Source organism: Triticum urartu, chromosome 3A (genome assembly GCF_056163025.1).
Source record: "Triticum urartu cultivar PI428250 chromosome 3A, HENAU_Tu73, whole genome shotgun sequence".
Lineage (NCBI taxonomy): Eukaryota > Viridiplantae > Streptophyta > Magnoliopsida > Poales > Poaceae > Triticum > Triticum urartu.
In genome coordinates, this window is record NC_141875.1 from 197,253,214 (window position 1) to 197,270,306 (window position 17,093).

Sequence of the window (17,093 nt, forward strand, 5' to 3'; positions counted from 1 at the left end):
CCTCGGGTTAACCATTCAGCACCGGTGCCACTTGCACATCTTGTAAAATCTACTCCCACTGTCTCAAAATGTACGTTTTTTGGTCTAAATCTAGACCAAAAAAGGTCATATATTTTAAGACAGACGGAGTAACATAGTACATATGCATCGCCAGATGAGCTATTTATATTTGAACTCCTGCATCTTTCAGTCTGAAATCCTTCTGAGCAGTCTCCAAACACTCGTGTTCTGTGAGGAGAACTATCTGGATGCTAGTCTTTAAATTATGCTAACTGACAAATAACGATTACAAAGGAGAATGGAAAGATAACGATATAACATAGCAGATTTAAACCCTTAAATCCACCCTGGGAGACTATTCCCATTTTCTATTCTGTTACATTGCCTAGGAATAAAGTTAGACCGCAACAATCCTCAGCTGCAGGTGCAAGACAATTTCTAGTCTCACTAGATTTGTTCAGCACAAAGTGTGCTTTAATGAATAGTACCAAAACATAAAAATATGTAGCTTCACTTCTATCCTTGCTCATTCAAGAGCTCACACCATGTAATGATTTCCTAAGGAAAAGATAAAGACAGATAAGACACTATTATTTCCATACGAAAAGAGCCATCAACATTGAATTTACAGAATAAGAAACACATATGAAGATGCTAACCACGTTGATGATATGTAGCTGGCTATTCTCTCCAGTGTCTTGCCCAGAAACCTTTCTTTCCTGTTGGCTCACTCCTCAGAACTGATCTTGGCGGTCGAGAACCAATTGAAAAATGCCTCTTTAAAAATGGTCGACGAAATGAATCCTTCATGCTAGAACTTGTGCCTAACCTGGGTTCCCTCATACTTCTCTTCTTGTGCTTAGAGCTCCTATCTATATCAGTATCTAAGATCACATTTTTAGATTTCCTGCTCTTAATCTTTGAGTCCAACTTACCAAATAGCTTTGCTGCACCTTTCTCACCATGGGTGCATACAGGACATGGAGGATCATATTTCTCACACTCAGAAGTAGTACTATCCAAACAGTTTGCATGATATGCATGACCACAGAATAAAACAGCTACTACACCCAGATCATGAGCACTCCATGTAGACCGTTCCTTTAATAGCTTTGAACACAGCTTGCATATCCCTTCGTCAGGAGAGAGAGCAGTTGCATGTGAATCATTTGGTCTAGCTATTTTACTGCTGATAGAGCCAAAGAGCTCACTGTCAACTGACCACCTCTCTCTTTGAGATGAGGCCACTAAGTCAGAAAATGTGCGAGTTGACCATCCATCTGATGATCCACCATGTTGTGATCCTCCTCCAAATGGATCATTACTGCAGGTCGAGAGCATGGAACTCGATGGCCTTCCTCCTGCATAGCTACTCTCACTGAAGGACTTGAGAGATGGGATCTTGCTGTCCGAGATCTGCCTACATAGTTGATGTCCAGGTGATCGACGTGCTTTCCTCATTGAGAATGAGTCCACATGAAGAGAATGACACCTAGAGGATGAAGGATCTGTTCTGGATACTAGGGGTGGTGTTGAAGGAAGGGACTTTGATGTCTTTATGTCTGAAGCAACATTTACCATATCTGATGATTTGCAGGACTTTGCCTACACAAAAATAGTGATTGGATAAGGAAATAACCATAAAATAATAACTGCTAATTTTAAATAGCACTTGGAAAATAAGAGTGCTAAGTCGGGAGATATAGCTGCAATACTCAATACTGCATACCTCAGGAGGTGAATTGCTCGCTGTAGATTGAACGGCTGAAAACATGAAACAGGTAGTGAAAAACTGCTCAATATAAGTGCAAATTTTGCTCATTTCTTTAGTGAAGTTTGAATTTTGATACTTAATAGAACTGATATTTTTTCAGTTACTAATTCTATACATGGAAGGGGAACCTTGGTGCAGCGGTAAAGCTGTTGCCTTGTGACCATGAGGTCATGGGTTCGAGTCCTGGAAACAGCCTCTTGCAAAAATGCATGGAAAGGCTGCGTACAATAGACCCAAAGTGGTCGGACCCTATGCAAGCTGGAGCTACATGCACCGGGCTGCCCCTTTTTAATTTTTTTTGTAGGCATGATAAATATCCAGTGAAAAAAAAAAGAATGTAAGCGCATTTGGACTCGAGTGAGTCAAGACAAAGTGAGGCGGGTTAAAAAATGCTTCTCGTTGTCAATTATTCATGTACTCCCTCCGTTCCAAAATAGTTGACTTGAATTTGTCTAAACACGGATGTATCTATACTTGTTTAGTGTCTAGATACATCCGTGTCTAGATAAATATGGGTCAAGTAATTTGGAACGGAGGGAGTAATATTTACACCGCCATAACCAGCTTCATTTTGTGGTCCTAAATATATACAACATGCAATCACCAACTATTGAGACTGTAAATATGAAATCCAGATGGAAAAAAAGGAAACCACATAAAGAAGCAGAGATAAAATCACAGAACATCAATTTATTTAAAACTATACCTTGAAGACCAGCTTTGGAACGTTTGGATGCTTCCATCTTCTTGTCAGGTTTTTGACATTTGACCCCGCGGAAAACATCAGGGAGATTGTCCTCATTGGGATGGCCTTCGGTTGGTGCAATGGAACCACTCTTTAGTTCTGGACGAATGTTTCCACTACTGTGATTGGAAAACAGTGCAGCGTTTTCCATTATATCCTCTATGTGTGTGCGGTTGTCCCACCGGAAGCTCCATGACGGCGAGTGTCTTGTCCTGTATGCCGAAACTTCAACTGAAGCTACTGATGGCTCAGGCCTCTGCTTGGCAGCTATGCAACAATTAGCCCCCATATTGATTGTTGAAATAAATCAATGTCCCTTACTGTCTCGACTTATATACAACCAAATCTTCAGAATTCATCCATGTGATGAAAAATCAGATATCACAAATAGCATATTCACCCTCCCAAGATGAAACTGCAAAACAATGACAGACTTCAAAGAAATGATGAAACATGGGACATTCTAAGTTATACTAGAGGCATCGAGAGACTCCAGATCTAAAGGCAGAAACCAATCTTAGCAAGAATAACAAGCATCAAGGGCAGGCTTGTTTAAGACCATGCAGGACCAGTGTTTTTTTATTTAACTTTGAGGCAGCTAAACCCCTTGCTTGGGACAATTGTCTACTGGACCTACAATCCAGAAAGAAAGAAATGCAGGAGGGGTCCAAATTTAATTGTCACTTTGAATTTGTCAAGTTAAAGAAATGATACAGCTTCATATATATAAATGAAGGGATTTACAACCGAAGATCAAGTGTGTTTTCTAGACATCTGAACAGATGTAGCTCACTTAAGTTTGGGTGATTAACTGATTATATCCAGAACCTTCTGAACATACAAACATCCTCAAGCTGCCACTAAGCTATTTACTTCACCTGGGAGCAAGCTAACAAATTTACCCAGCACAAACCTATACAAGATTGATAGAAAAATACGTTTGCTTATAATTTTGGCGGCAGTATGCTAGGAAGGCCAACAACTTTCAAGGGAAGTAGGTGAAGGAAGGCATGTTAAGTACCACTGAAGATATTCCAAAACCAGTGCACACTCAAAAAGAACTTATCCGTTGTGTGCAATGTGAGAGCATCTCATACTTATGTGTATGTGAAATCAAGAATTGAGGAAACACGAGGCTGAATGACACGTATGATATATTTCTTGGGTATCAGGTTAAATCACACTGGCAAATAAGAATATAAGAATTTTCTGAAATTGATGGTTACTATGACTGCATTTCCCAACAATAATAAATCGGCGATGAACATACCAGCTGAGACCAACAATGTAAAAGATAGACCCGTGTGACTACAATTCATTTTGAAGTATGTAAAATAAACTCAATCTATCTGTTTGAACGGAACAATCTGCAGTTTCCGTCAAAAAATAACTAACTCTTACGATGTGAACTATGGAAAATATTTTATCGTACCAGTAATTCAGACTGCAGACAGACTAGGCCTGGGTGCAAAATTTTCTCCGCCTAAGGTCGTCGATTCTTCGCAAAAAAAAAAGTGGCTCCTAATTCCCCAATTATTCCCCCATGGCCCAAAATCGAGTCCACAGTTCCCAGAAATTACCTCGAGCCTATGGGGAAATTTAGCCCCAATCGGAAGCTGGGGCGGGCACAAAATCGAGCAACCACGGGCGCAGCTCCACCGACACGGACCAGGCGGAGGCAATCCAGAGGTCCAGATCAGATCCCACGACGTCGTCGCCGTCGCCGTCGGATGGCTCTTCGCGGGGGGGCTAGGGTTACGGCCGCGAGACGCGGAGGGGGAATAGGAGGAGGAGCCGAGGAGAGAGAGAGAGAGAGAGAGAGAGAGGAGCGCGTGGGTATGTGACGGAGTGGGTACGAAGACTGGTGGGAAATGGTTTATTTCCGTTCCGTGGTGCTGCTAGGTGTAAACTCTCCGGCCACCCGAGCACGTACACATATACTACACCCGGCGGTGTCGCGGGGAAGCCGTGTTGCTCTTGGTCCACGTCGCGTGGGCCCATGCTTAGCGGAGCCGGTCCCACCTGCATCGACAGTGGAGTCTCGGTGCCGGAGATGTTTTGGTACGCGTGGTGCGTTTCTGTTCGTGGACGTTTCAAGAAAGCGAATCGAGCACTCACTCGCTCCCGCTGACTCGTCACGCCACGTGGCGTATGTCGGCCGTAGGTGCGGTCAGCCATATACGGACTCGTCGGCGTCGCACGCAGCTGTTGAATGGCCGTGAGCCCTTCAGGGCCCAGGCCGCTGGCCTGAATCTCTACTCGAGACAAGAGAACGGCCCACTAATGTATGTGCACAGCCCAGGTGTGTTTGTACTCATTTGCACACAAAAAACATTTCTTTTCTAAAAAAACACAAAAACCATTTTCTGTTTAATGTTTTATTTGACAAAAAACATTGCTCAGATTAAATTAAATTTTTACATTCGGTTCTCTTTGTAATGCCACCGGTTCTCGGCCGTTACGTTTCAATACTAGTTTTCTCTTTCCTTGTGAGGTTCTTTACGAATGGGCTCTCGAAAAAGAAGTAATTTCTTCTTGATATGAGCAGTCTAGCATTCCTATGAAGTTAGGATGTCACATACAACCTCATTTAAGGAACCAATGTCGACAAGTTCCAACATGCGGGAAGAAACTGCACCGATACACACACCCATACAAGAAGCACTCTTACTAAACTTCTCTTATAATGTGCTTAACTGGCCTTTTAGGGACGATCGGGCTTGTCTCGGTAAGTTGGTGTTATGTTGGGTTAAATCTATTCAAATAGTCGTGTCCGCGACTATGGACGACTTGGAGCTTGCTAACTTGATCATAGCACAACATCAACATAATTGCTAAAAATTGCCCACCCTTAATTTTGTAAGCTAACGTATCTTAACAACTTCAACTAATTAATAAAACTTGCCAATTGTGTGAATGCCTTGGGGATTCTTCTTCATGGGTGGTACAAAAGGGGAATGTAAGGTTGTCTTATGTTTTGACGATAAGCATAGATGGTCCACATGCAATCATTTTTCTTATGTGCTCTCTTTTTTTATCTATGATAGACGAAAATTATTAGGTGTCTATATAGAATGCTTAGTCCTTTGTTGTCGCTTAACCCACGAAATCCCTATAATGAGTAGCATTTGTAGCTGCCGAATAAACCAACTTTAAGATGGGATAAGATGCTACATACTTTTCCCTTGAGAATGATGCATACCTAGATAGATTTGGCATAAGTCATGCGAGTACAGTTGTGCACCTAGCTTAATTTGCCTTTTTCCCATCGAAATTGTTGCAAATGAGATGGTAGCATTTCAAGAACAAGTTTGTTGAAGGACAACATCAGCTGGTTATCCAAGAGATTATGGTCTGCACAGGGGTATGGACGCCCTTTGTTTTTCATTAAATCCTTCTTAAGGCATTTGTATTCTTTACCTGTATATAAGGTACATTCGCTTCTGTTGTATGTGTTGTATCTTGGTCGAAAGACCCTTGTTGTATTGACTCGCTAAATTTGACTCCTCGAAGTTGTTGTATATATATGTTGTTGTCGCAGATTCTTTCGTGACTTGTGTTGTGATACCGACTGTTCCACCCACATGGCGTTCACGTTTCCACGTGTACGTTGTGTGAAGATGGAACCTTAGGATCGATATTGTGCGGTGGCTAGAGGAAGTTGGTAGATCTGCATAGTGTCAGTCCTAGTGTGCTACAAAACTTCCCAAGCTCAAGTCCACTACTCCCATGAGTTACTTTGACTTTGATGACGACATTGAGATACCATTCTATGGGACTGATGAACCCGAAGTGTGCCTTGAGAGGGAATGGAGAATGAACGACTGTCTAAAATTTCGTCAAGTCTCCTCCGAAGAACAAGTGATGCACACCACAAGATACTTCCACGACTACGGGTCGACATAGTGGCTTCAGACAACCTTCGAAGAGCTTTCACATGAGTTGGTCCAAGATGAAGAAGGCTATGGAGTGTGAGTTTATGACATCCACGTCCTCGGATCATCTTCTTCGCCAATTGGAGAATACCACACAAGGAACCAAGTCCATATCGATGAGCACTTCTTTGAGTTGAAGCAAGCCTTGTCGAGCTGGTGAAGAAAATCTTGTTTGGATGAAGTACCACTTCACGGTGGGATTGAACCACTACATCACCAAGGCCACCTCCCTCAAGAACTACAAGTCCCTCGATGACCTATACAATGGTGCTCTAAAAGCGGAAAGACACATCAAGGAGGCCGGTTCTACTCACGCCAATGCACACTTCAAGATGACCAAGCCACAAGAAGGCGAGCATGAGGATAGTTTCACCGAGATGTTCAAGCCCGGTGAGATGATGCTCCGAGATCACGCTCCAAAGTTTGACATCATGACTATCCGTCTTTTTCATGGCATTCAAGATGCTGAATCGACCGTGACTCATTTTAAAGACGGCGTGGTGACTACTTCGACTATGGAGATATTTAGGAACCATGCTTTGGAGGCAAGTAACATGTTGGCAAGCAAGGAAGAAGTTTCCACTTATGGAGGTGATTCTAGAGAGATGGCTGAGCGGCTTCCTTCTCGGCCTTCTCAGCCGCTTCCTTGTCAGCCTTCTCACAGATGCGTTGTTGGGCATGCCGCTCCCCCCAGGCAATAGACTCCATGGACCTATCCTCCATGGCTTGGGCGGACGACAACGTCTAGAATAGAGGAGGGGGTCGGCGGCGCGGATGAGGATAAGGGTTGAGGGTGGTGATGACACGGACACGGGAAAGGAAGGATGGACACGGGAAAGGGAAGGCAGTTGATTTGGTCAATTTAGAGGGCTTTGGGTAGGATCCGACGTGGCGAACGCGTCCGGACGACCCCAAATCCGTCGCACACATGAGCTAGATTTGAGGGGTACTGAACAACCTGGCCATTTAGGCTTGGTACAGAAGTCCGATTAGGTGGTGTTTTTTATTAAGACTGTGCTCAAACCATTCGCTCAAATGTATAGGGTGGAGGGGGGAGGGGGTTGTCTAGTTGAAGATGCTCTTAGGTGGCTGTCACGCACTAAGGGCCAGTTCTTTGGGGCTTATAGGTAGCTATGGAAATGAACTATTCCTTCCCAAAGGCTGCGGAAATATACTCTTTCTCGCCCGCTCCACTGCGCCGCCGGCCACTCCGGCCCCGGCGCCCACCCTCAAGCCCGCCGACCACCGCTCTGGTGCCGGCGCCCACCCCATGGCCATGCCACCCGCTCCTGGCCGTGCCCGCTCGCAGCGCTGGCTAGATTCCAGCCCCTCCTCTATTAGATCTGCTCCGCGCTCCTACCGTCAGGTGCTCGCATCCTCCCCCGCCATCCTGGAGCCCACTTCGGACACCCGTTCCGACCGTCCCCCGTCCTCCTCGCCGCTGGCTATCATGGGGCCGCCGACCGTCGTACGCCTCCGCTCTGAGGTTCACCGGGTTGACCGGGGCGACGAGGCCACTCCCCATGCGGGGTGGGAAGTCGCCACGGGCCATAGACGCCCCCGCTCCCGTACTCGTCACCGCCGCCCCCCTCGGCGTGATCCACCTGCCGCCTACCGCCCGCCCCCGCCATCGCCGCCAGATGAGTGCCCGCGTTGTTTCCATCATGGGCACCCGCCTCTGAATGCCGGCAGGCGGTGTGCTGTCGTCGTTGCCGCTTCCCTGGCCATGTGGCCCGCTTCTGCACCGCGTCCCGCCCAAGGTCGGCGTCCCCCGCGTCCTCCGGGGGTGCGCCGGCATCCAAGCGACCTCGCGTGTCTTCCCCTGGTCAGGGTTCGTCGGCTTCCAGCGTGGTCGGGCCCAGCCGCCCCACGTCTTCTGGGACGACGACCTCGCCTTCTCCCCCGTCCTCCCCGAGCGCGTCGTCCGTCCCCGCGCTCTCGGCCTCGCCGCTGCCGCCTAGTCATGCCTCGTCATCGCGCGAGGTCTCCCCCCTCTCCGGCCACCCCTCCCTCCGCCCTGCCGCTGCGGTGTGCTACCTTCCCCGCATGGCACGAGTCATTGCCGTCGAGCTTGCGCTGGAGCGTGCCCTCATTGCCACGGTTGCTGGCAACCGCTCCGGCGTCTGCGTGGACAACATCTCTGCTCTCATGCTCGAGAAGTTCGACCTCGGCCCCAGGGACTTCTTCCTTCACCCCCGCCGCCTGCCCGCAAAGTTCCTCATCCGCTTCCATGATCGGCGTCCGCGTGCTCTTGTGGCGGTCGGGCCTGTTCGCGGCCGGCGCTTTCGCCTCATTCTCACACCCTGGAGCCGCCTCGAGGGTGCCGAGCTAGTCGCCCTCCGCATTCGGGTCGACATCGTGATACACGGCATCCCCGAGCACAACTGGGACATGGCCTCCGCGCAACAACTGCTCTCCCCGTTCTGCCTGATTGACGCCCTTGCGCCAGAGACCCTGGACGGGAGCGACATGTCGGTGTTCCGCCTTTCGGCGTGGACCATCAACCCCGACGCCATCCCCCGCTCCTCCGAGCTCCTCCTCGCCGAGCCCGACGCGCGCGAGGGTGCTGATACGTCTCCATCGTATCTACTTTTCCAAACACTGTTGCCCTTGTTTTGGACTCTAACTTGCATGATTTGAGTGGAACTAACCCGTACTGACGCTGTTTTCAGCATAATTGCCATGATGTTATTTATGTGCGGAAACAAAAGTTCTCGGAATGACCTGGAACTTCACGGAATGTCTTTTTGGAAATAATAAAAAATCCTTGCAAAAGATGAAGACCAGGGGATCCACACCCTAGCCACGAGGGTGGGGGGCGCCCCCTACCTCGTGGGCCCCCTGGAGCTCCTCCGACCTCAACTCCAACTCTATATATTTCCTTTCGGGGAGAGAAAAAATAAGAGAGAATGATTCATCGCGTTTTATGATACGGAGCCGCCGCCAAGCCCTAAAACCTCTTGGGAGGGCTGATCTAGAGTCCGTTCGGGGCTCCGGAGAGGGGAATCCGTCGCCATTGTCATCATCAACCATCCTCCATCACCAATTTCATGATGCTCACCGCCGTGCGTGAGTAATTCCATCGTAGGCTTGCTGGACGGTGATGGGTTGGATGGGATCTATCATGTAATCGAGTTAGTTTTGTTAGGGTTTGATCCCTAGTATCCACTATGTTCTGAGATTGATGTTGCTATGACTTTGCTATGCTTAATGCTTGTCACTAGGGCCTGAGTGCCATGATTTCAGATCTGAACCTATTATGTTTTCATCAATATATGAGTGTTCTTCATCCTATCTTGCAAGTCTATAGTCACCTACTATGTGTTATGATCCGGCAACCCCGAAGTGACAATAATCGGGACCACTCCCGGTGATGACCGTAGTTTGAGGAGTTCATGTATTCACTATGTGTTAATGCTTTGGTCCGGTACTCTATTAAAAGGAGGCCTTAATATCCCTTAGTTTCCATTAGGACCCCGCTGCCACGGGAGGGTAGGACAAAAGATGTCATGCAAGTTCATTTCCATAAGCACGTATGACTATATTCGGAATACATGCCTACATTACATTGATGAATTGGAGCTAGTTCTTTGTCACCCTAGGTTATGACCGTTACATGATGAACCGCATCCGGCATAATTCTCTATCACCGATCCATTGCCTACGATCTTTCCATATATTGTTCTTTGCTTATTTACTTTTCCATTGCTATTGTTACAACCACTACAAAATACCAAAAACATTACTTTTTCTATCATTACCTTTTGCTACCGTTACCACTACTATCATATTACTTTGCTACTAAACACCTTGCTGCAGATATTAAGTTATCCAGGTGTGGTTGAATTGACAACTTAGCTGCTAATACTTGAGAATATTCTTTGGCTCCCCTTGTGTCGAATCAATAAATTTGGGTTGAATACTCTACCCTCGAAAACTGTTGCGATCCCCTATACTTGTGGGTTATCAAGACTATTTTCTAGCGCAGTTGCCGGGGAGCATAGCTCTATTCTTTGAGTCACTTGGGACTTATATCTGCTTATCATTATGAAGAACTTGAGAGATCCAAAAACCAAGATTTATCCCTCAACTACGAGGGGAGGTAAGGAACTGCCATCTAGCTCTCCACTTGATTCACCTTCTGTTTTGAGTAAGCTTGCGACACCTAAACCTGCTTCTGCTATTCATTCTGATATGTCGCATGTTATTGATGATGCCACTTCTGCTATGCATGATACTTATGATGAAACTACTTCTATGCTTGATACTACTGTGCCACTTGGTGAATTTCTTGATGAACAACTTGCTAGGGCTAGAGAGAATGAAATTATTGAAACTGATAATATTGAAGATAGTGATGATGAGGACTCTCCCCCTAATAAATATGAATTGCCTGTTGTGCCTGAGGGCTATGTTATGGATGAAGAAATTGCTAAAGCTATTTTTGCTTGCAAAGATAGATATGATCTTAAGAAGTTATTAGCTAAATGGAAGCAGCAATCCCTTAATGTTAGAATGAAACCTGACCCTACTTTTGCTACTTCACCTATCTGTGTTACTGATAAGGATTATGAATTCTTAGTTGATCCTGATATAATTACTTTGGTTGAATCTGATCCTTTTTATGGCTATGAATCTGAAACTGTTGTGGCACATCTTACTAAATTAAATGATATAGCCACCTTGTTCACTAATGATGAGAGAACTCGCTACTTTTATATCCTTAAAATATTTCCGTTCTCATTAAAGGGTGATGCTAAGATATGGTTTAATTCTCTGGATCCTGGTTGTGTGCATAGTCCCCAGGATATGATTTATTACTTCTCTGCTAAATATTTCCCTGCTCATAAGAAACAAGCTGCTTTGAGGGATATATATAATTTTGTGCAAATTGAAGAAGAGAGTCTCCCACAAGCTTGGGGGAGGCTTCTCCAATTACTTAATGCTTTGCCTGATCATCCTCTTAAGAAAAATGAAATACTTGATATCTTTTATAATGGACTAACCGATGCTTCAAGAGATTACCTGGATAGTTGTGCTGGTTCTGTTTTCAGGGAAAGAACACCGGATAAAGCTGAAATTCTATTGAATAATATGTTGACAAATGAAAACAATTGGACACTTCCTGAGCCAACTCCTAAGCCTATTCCTAAACCAACTCCGAAAAAAGAGGTGTTCTATTTCTCAGTCCTGAAGATATGCAAGAGGCAAAGAAATCTATGAAAGAAAAGGTATTAAAGTTGAAGACGTTAAGAATTTACCTCCTATTGAAGAAATACACGGTCTTAATTTACCGCCTGTTGAAGAAACATATGATCTTAATCCATTACCTATTGAAGAAATACATGGTCTTGATAACCCGACACAGGTAGTAAAGGTAAATTCTCTCTATAGATATGATAAAGCTGAAATCCCATTTACTGAGTTTGCTAGCCCATGCTTAGATGAGTTTGATAAATTTATGGTTAAGCAAGAAAATTTCAATGGTTATTTTGGTAGAGAATTAAAACGCGGTGCTGGTATGCTTGAACACTTGGGTGATTATATGGCTAATGTCAAAGGTGAACTTAAACTTATTAGCAAACATGCTTCTATGGTTACCACTCAAGTAGAACAAGTACTTAAGGCTCAAAATGATTTGCTCAATGAATTGAATAGTAAGAATAATGATTATGCTGTTAGAGTGGCTACTAGAACTGGTAGAATGACTCGGGAACCTCTATATCCTGAAGGCCACCCTAAGAGAATTGAGCAAGATTCTCAGAGAAATAATATAGATGCACCTAGTCCTTCTAAAAGAAAGAAAAAGAAAAATGATAGGACTTTGCATGCTTCTAGTGAACCTATTGCTGAAACACCTGAGAATCCAAATGATATTTCTATTTCTGATGCTGAAACACAATATGGTAATGAACCTGAAACTAGTAATAATGTTAATGATAATGTTCATGATGATGCTCAACCTAGTAATGATAATGATATAGAAATTGAACCTGTTGTTGATCTTGATAACCCACAATCAAAGAATCAACATTGTGATAAGAGAGACTTTGTTGCTAGGAAACATGGAAAGGAAAGAGAGCCTTGGGTTCAGAAACCCATGCCTTTTCCTCCCAAACCATCCAAGAAAAAGGATGATGAGGATTTTGAGCGCTTTGATGAAATGATTAGACCTATCTTTTTGCGTATGCGATGAACTGATATGCTTAAAATGAATCCTTATGCTAAGTACATGAAAGAAATTGTCACTAATAAAAGAAAGATACCGGAAGCTGAAATTTCCACCATGCTTGCTAATTATACTTTTAAAGGTGGAATACCAAAGAAACTTGGAGATCCAGGAGTACCCACTATACCATGCTCCATTAAAATAAACTATGTTAAAACTGCTTTATGTGATCTTGGAGCCGATGTCAGTGTTATGCCTCTCTCTTTATATCGTAGACTTGATTTGAATAAGTTGACACCTACTGAAATATCTTTGCAAATGGCTGATAAATCAACTGGTATACCTGTCAGTATTTGTGAGGATGTGCCTGTTGTAGTTGCAAACGTTACTATTTTAATGGACTTTGTTATTCTTGATATTCCCGAGGACGATAGTATGTCTATTATCCTTGGAAGACCCTTTTTGAATACTGCAGGGGCTGTTATTGATTGCAACAAAGGTAATGTCACTTTTCATGTTAATGGTAATGAGCATATGGTACACTTTCCGAGGAAACAACCTCAAGTCCACAGTATCAATTCTATTGGAAAAACTCCATCGATTATTTTTGGAGGTTTTGAATTTCCTCTTCCTACTATCAAGAAGAAATATGATATTCTTATTGTTGGGGATGTGCATATCCCCATTGAGGTAACCTAGTGTTAGTCGATAATTCTCCGATTCCATGTTATTCGGAATGAGTTTGTTAACAAGACTTGATCAACCTTGTTAATGGGTTCCTTTTGATGATCATGAGATGGATGAATTTAGAGGGTGCTTGGATACGTTTTAGTCTCATGACTAAAAGTAGTGGGACTAAAACTTGCTAGCCTCACCCATGCTTGGATGCAAATACTAAAGAGGCTAAAATCAATTTAATGAGCATTTATTATCCTTCAAACCCCCCAATCCAGAACTCGCATGTGTTAAAGGAGAGGAGTTAAATGAGGAGAGAGAGGACTAATCCATATTTTAGTAGGGGTACCCCTGACTAAAGAATTTTAGTCTCAAGACTAGTTTTAGCCCCTCTTTAGTCAAGGGTGCTTGGAACTTTAGCCTCTTAAAGAGACTATTTTTAGTCAGACTAAAATAAGTCCCTTGGATCCAAGCACCCTCTTAGAAAACACAACTCTCTGTACCCTCCTTTTACTTTCTGTTATTTATATTAAATAAAATAAAAACAGTATTTTCTGTCTGTTATCTGAATTATCCGTGCAATATAAAAATACCCCGAAAATAAAAGTTCTCCAAATGCCCTGAAATTTAAATATGTTTTTTTTCTGGAATATTTGAGAATATTTGGCACTGAGAACACAGTAGGGGGCATCCACCTGGCCACGAGGGTGGAGGGCGCGCCCTACCCCCCTGGGCGCGCCCCCTGCCTCGTGGGCCCACGGTGGCCCTCCTCCACTTATTCCTGCACCGACACACTCCTTCTTCCTCCCACAAACACGATTATCCAGTTCAAACCCGAGTCCAAGCTCATTTTGCTACCATTTTCGATCTCCTTGCTCAAAGCACCTCTCACAAAACTGCTTGGGGGATTGTTCCTTGGTATGTGACTCCTCCATTGGTCCAATTAGTCTTTGTTCTAGTGCTTTATTCATTGCAAATTTGTGTTGCCTAGGTGACCATGTTCTTGAGCTTGCATGTCAAATTTATATGGTTCCAAGTAGTTCTAATGCATGATATAGGCTCTAGGCACTTGTAGGAGTTGTTGCTATCAATTTTGTTGAGCTTGGATCACTTTTATTTGAAGTTACTAAAAATTTCAGGAATTTTCAGAGGAAGAAATATGTTTAGGAAAATGTACCAAGGTGGCTCTTCAAGGAAACAAGAGCCCAGGCTTGCACTGCGTGATGCTGATGATGAGCCACCAAGGGACGCTCCAGTGCGGCCCTGTGAATGGCCTTCAGAGGACTTTATGGATTGAGCGGAAATCAAGTAAGAATTTAACGCATATTTGCGTAACGCTGATCTTGTGAGCTTCGAGGAGGAAAAGTGCCGCCAGTACCACTATCTCACTAGTTCCTTTGTGAGGAGGTTAGAATTTTCATCTTCACGCAATTCTCCAACTGTCCTGTTTGATCTTTATGAAAAATCTTATACGATGGACTTAGAGGATTTTACCACTGCTTGCAAACTTCCACAATGGGGTAGTGTCAGGGAACCTCACAAATTTGAATTTAGAGATTTTATTGCTAGTATAACTGTGGGGGAATCTAGAGATATAACACAAGCTACCATAGGGAGCATTCACTTTCCTGCTATACATTATTTTGCTCTCTTCATAGGTAGGTGCATAAATGGTAAAGATGAAGCATGTCATATGTGTGTTCCTGACCTCAGTATTCTTAGGAGTGCTGTGTTAGGAGATAAATCTTATAATTTGGGAGCCATTGTTGCACGTAGGTTGCATCTTAATAGATTTAATGGAGATTTATTTGGAGGAATTTATGCAACCCGCATAGCTAATTTTCTTGGTATAACCATACGTGAAGATGATATTGAGTTGCCTCCTGCTTATTTGGATTATGATGCTATGGTTTGTCATCAGTTTGTTGAGAGGAATGATCAGTTCCTCCAGTACCGACTAATCTTTGACAGACGATGCACCTATCACGTCGCTCTCCCTACTTCTACTTTCTTTGACTTTCAGGCAAAAAGGAGATATTTTATAACCAGAGAAGAGGCGGAAGAGTATAAGAGGAGAGCTGAGATAGCTCGCCTCCAAGCTGCAGCCCACGATGCAATGACTGCTGCATCGCAGTACGACCCCAACTATTACTATGGATATCTGCTAGGCCAACCATGGCCATGGACCAACTTAGGCCAAAAGCCTAAGCTTGGGGGAGTACGTATTTCTCACCGACATTATATTCATGTTCACACACTCATTGCTAGATGTCGGTGCTCATACTTTTTCATTTTATCATCCATGCTAGTTTATTTCCTTTTTATGCTTTCTTCTTGTGTGTTTAATAAACCTTAAGAAAAACCAAAAAATTTAGTTGTAGCTTTTAGATAGTTTTAATTTCCATTCTTGTAGTAGTAATTAAAAAGAAAACCCAAAAAGATTTCCTGTTCTTCTTTTGCTTGTTGGGAGCTTTCCCATGTAAATAGTTTCTTTTCTTTTCTTTTCTTTGGGGGTCGATAGGAGAAGACCATAATTAAATTGTTGAAGTGGATCTTATATGAATTATTGTTGATCTGACAAAAGAGCCCATATTGCCTTGTCTTCTCATGTTTATTGAATGCTTGCAGATTCCAGCTTAGTCCAATGCATGCGCACTATTATTATTATTCACATCATTCGGTCGTGCAAGTGAAAGGCAATTATGACGATATATGATGGACTGATTGAGATGAGAAAAGCTGGTATGAACTCGACCTCTCTTGTTTTTGTAAATATGATTAGTTCATCATTCCTGATTCAGCCTATTATGAATAAACATGTTTGCAATGACAACTAGAGATCATAGTTTCTTGTGCCATGCTTGATTAGCTAGGAGCTTATAATGGTTTACCTTGCGTGCCAACATGCTATTAAAATGGTTGTGATGTGGTACGATAGGGTGGTATCCTCTTTTGAACGATTCAAGTGGCTTGACTTGGCACATGTTCACGCATGTAGCTGAAACAAAATCAACATAGCCCCTACGATATTTATGTTCATGGTGCATTATATCCTACTCATGCTTGCATTCGGTGTTGATTAATTTTAATGCATATTCATGACTGTTGTCGCTCTCTAGCTGGTCGCTTCCCAGTCTTTTTCTAGCCTTCACCTGTACTAAGCGGGAATACTGCTTGTGCATCCAATCCCATAAACCCCAAAGTTATTCCATATGAGTCCACCATACCTACCTATATACGGTATCTACCTGCCGTTCCAAGTAAATTTGTATGTGCCAAACTCTAAACCTTCAAATAAATATCCTGTTTTGTATGCTCGAATAGCTCATGTATCAACTAGGGCTGTCTGTATCTTCCATGTTAGGCGGGTTATTCTCAAGAGGAGTGGACTCCGCTCCTCACTCACGAGAAAATGGCTGGTCACCAGGATGCCCAGCCCCATGCTTTATGCAAACTAAATCAAAATAATTGCAAACAAAACTCCCCCTGGGACTCTTGTTAGTTGGAGGCACTCGTTGTTTCGAGCAAGCCATGGATTGATGCTTGTTGGTGGAGGGGGAGTATAAACTTTACCATTCTTTTTGGGAACCGCCTATAATGTGTGTAGCATGGAAGATATAGCCATCTCTTGGTTGTTATGTTGATAATGAAAGTATACCGCTCAAAATATTATTCACCTCTATTTCAAAACCGAGCTCTGGCACCTCTACAAATCCCTTCTTCCCTCTGCGAAGGGCCTATCTATTTACTTTCATGTTGAGCCATCATCCTCTTATTAAAAAGCACCAGTTGGAG

At 43.7% G+C, this 17,093-nt stretch overlaps 1 protein-coding gene across 1 annotated transcript; it reads right to left on the minus strand.

The window, feature by feature from the left end:
* Nucleotides 1–307: 307 nt before the first annotated feature.
* Nucleotides 308–4,419, minus strand: LOC125543525 (uncharacterized). The gene is made up of 5 exons (XM_048706895.2): nucleotides 4,100–4,419; nucleotides 2,481–2,934; nucleotides 1,730–1,764; nucleotides 660–1,605; nucleotides 308–558 (listed from the first exon to the last, which is right to left on the minus strand). Exons 2-4 carry the CDS (start codon nucleotides 2,806–2,808, stop codon nucleotides 682–684), a joined length of 1,287 nt encoding a protein of 428 aa, XP_048562852.1. The 5' UTR covers nucleotides 2,809–2,934; nucleotides 4,100–4,419; the 3' UTR covers nucleotides 308–558; nucleotides 660–681.
* Between the last annotated feature and the right edge of the window lie 12,674 nt (nucleotides 4,420–17,093).

What these genes read in the sequence shown, in the direction of transcription:
- LOC125543525 (XM_048706895.2), bottom strand. Translation starts at nt 2,808, where the DNA reads ATGGGGGCTAATTGTTGCATAGCTGCCAAGCAGAGGCCTGAGCCATCA. An exon ending in TTCCAAAGCTGGTCTTCAAG is followed by an intron (nt 1,765 to 2,480) that starts GTATAGTTTTAA and finishes TCATGTTTTCAG; the next exon opens with CCGTTCAATCTACAGCGAGC. An exon ending in CGAGCAATTCACCTCCTGAG is followed by an intron (nt 1,606 to 1,729) that starts GTATGCAGTATT and finishes ATTTTTGTGTAG; the next exon opens with GCAAAGTCCTGCAAATCATC.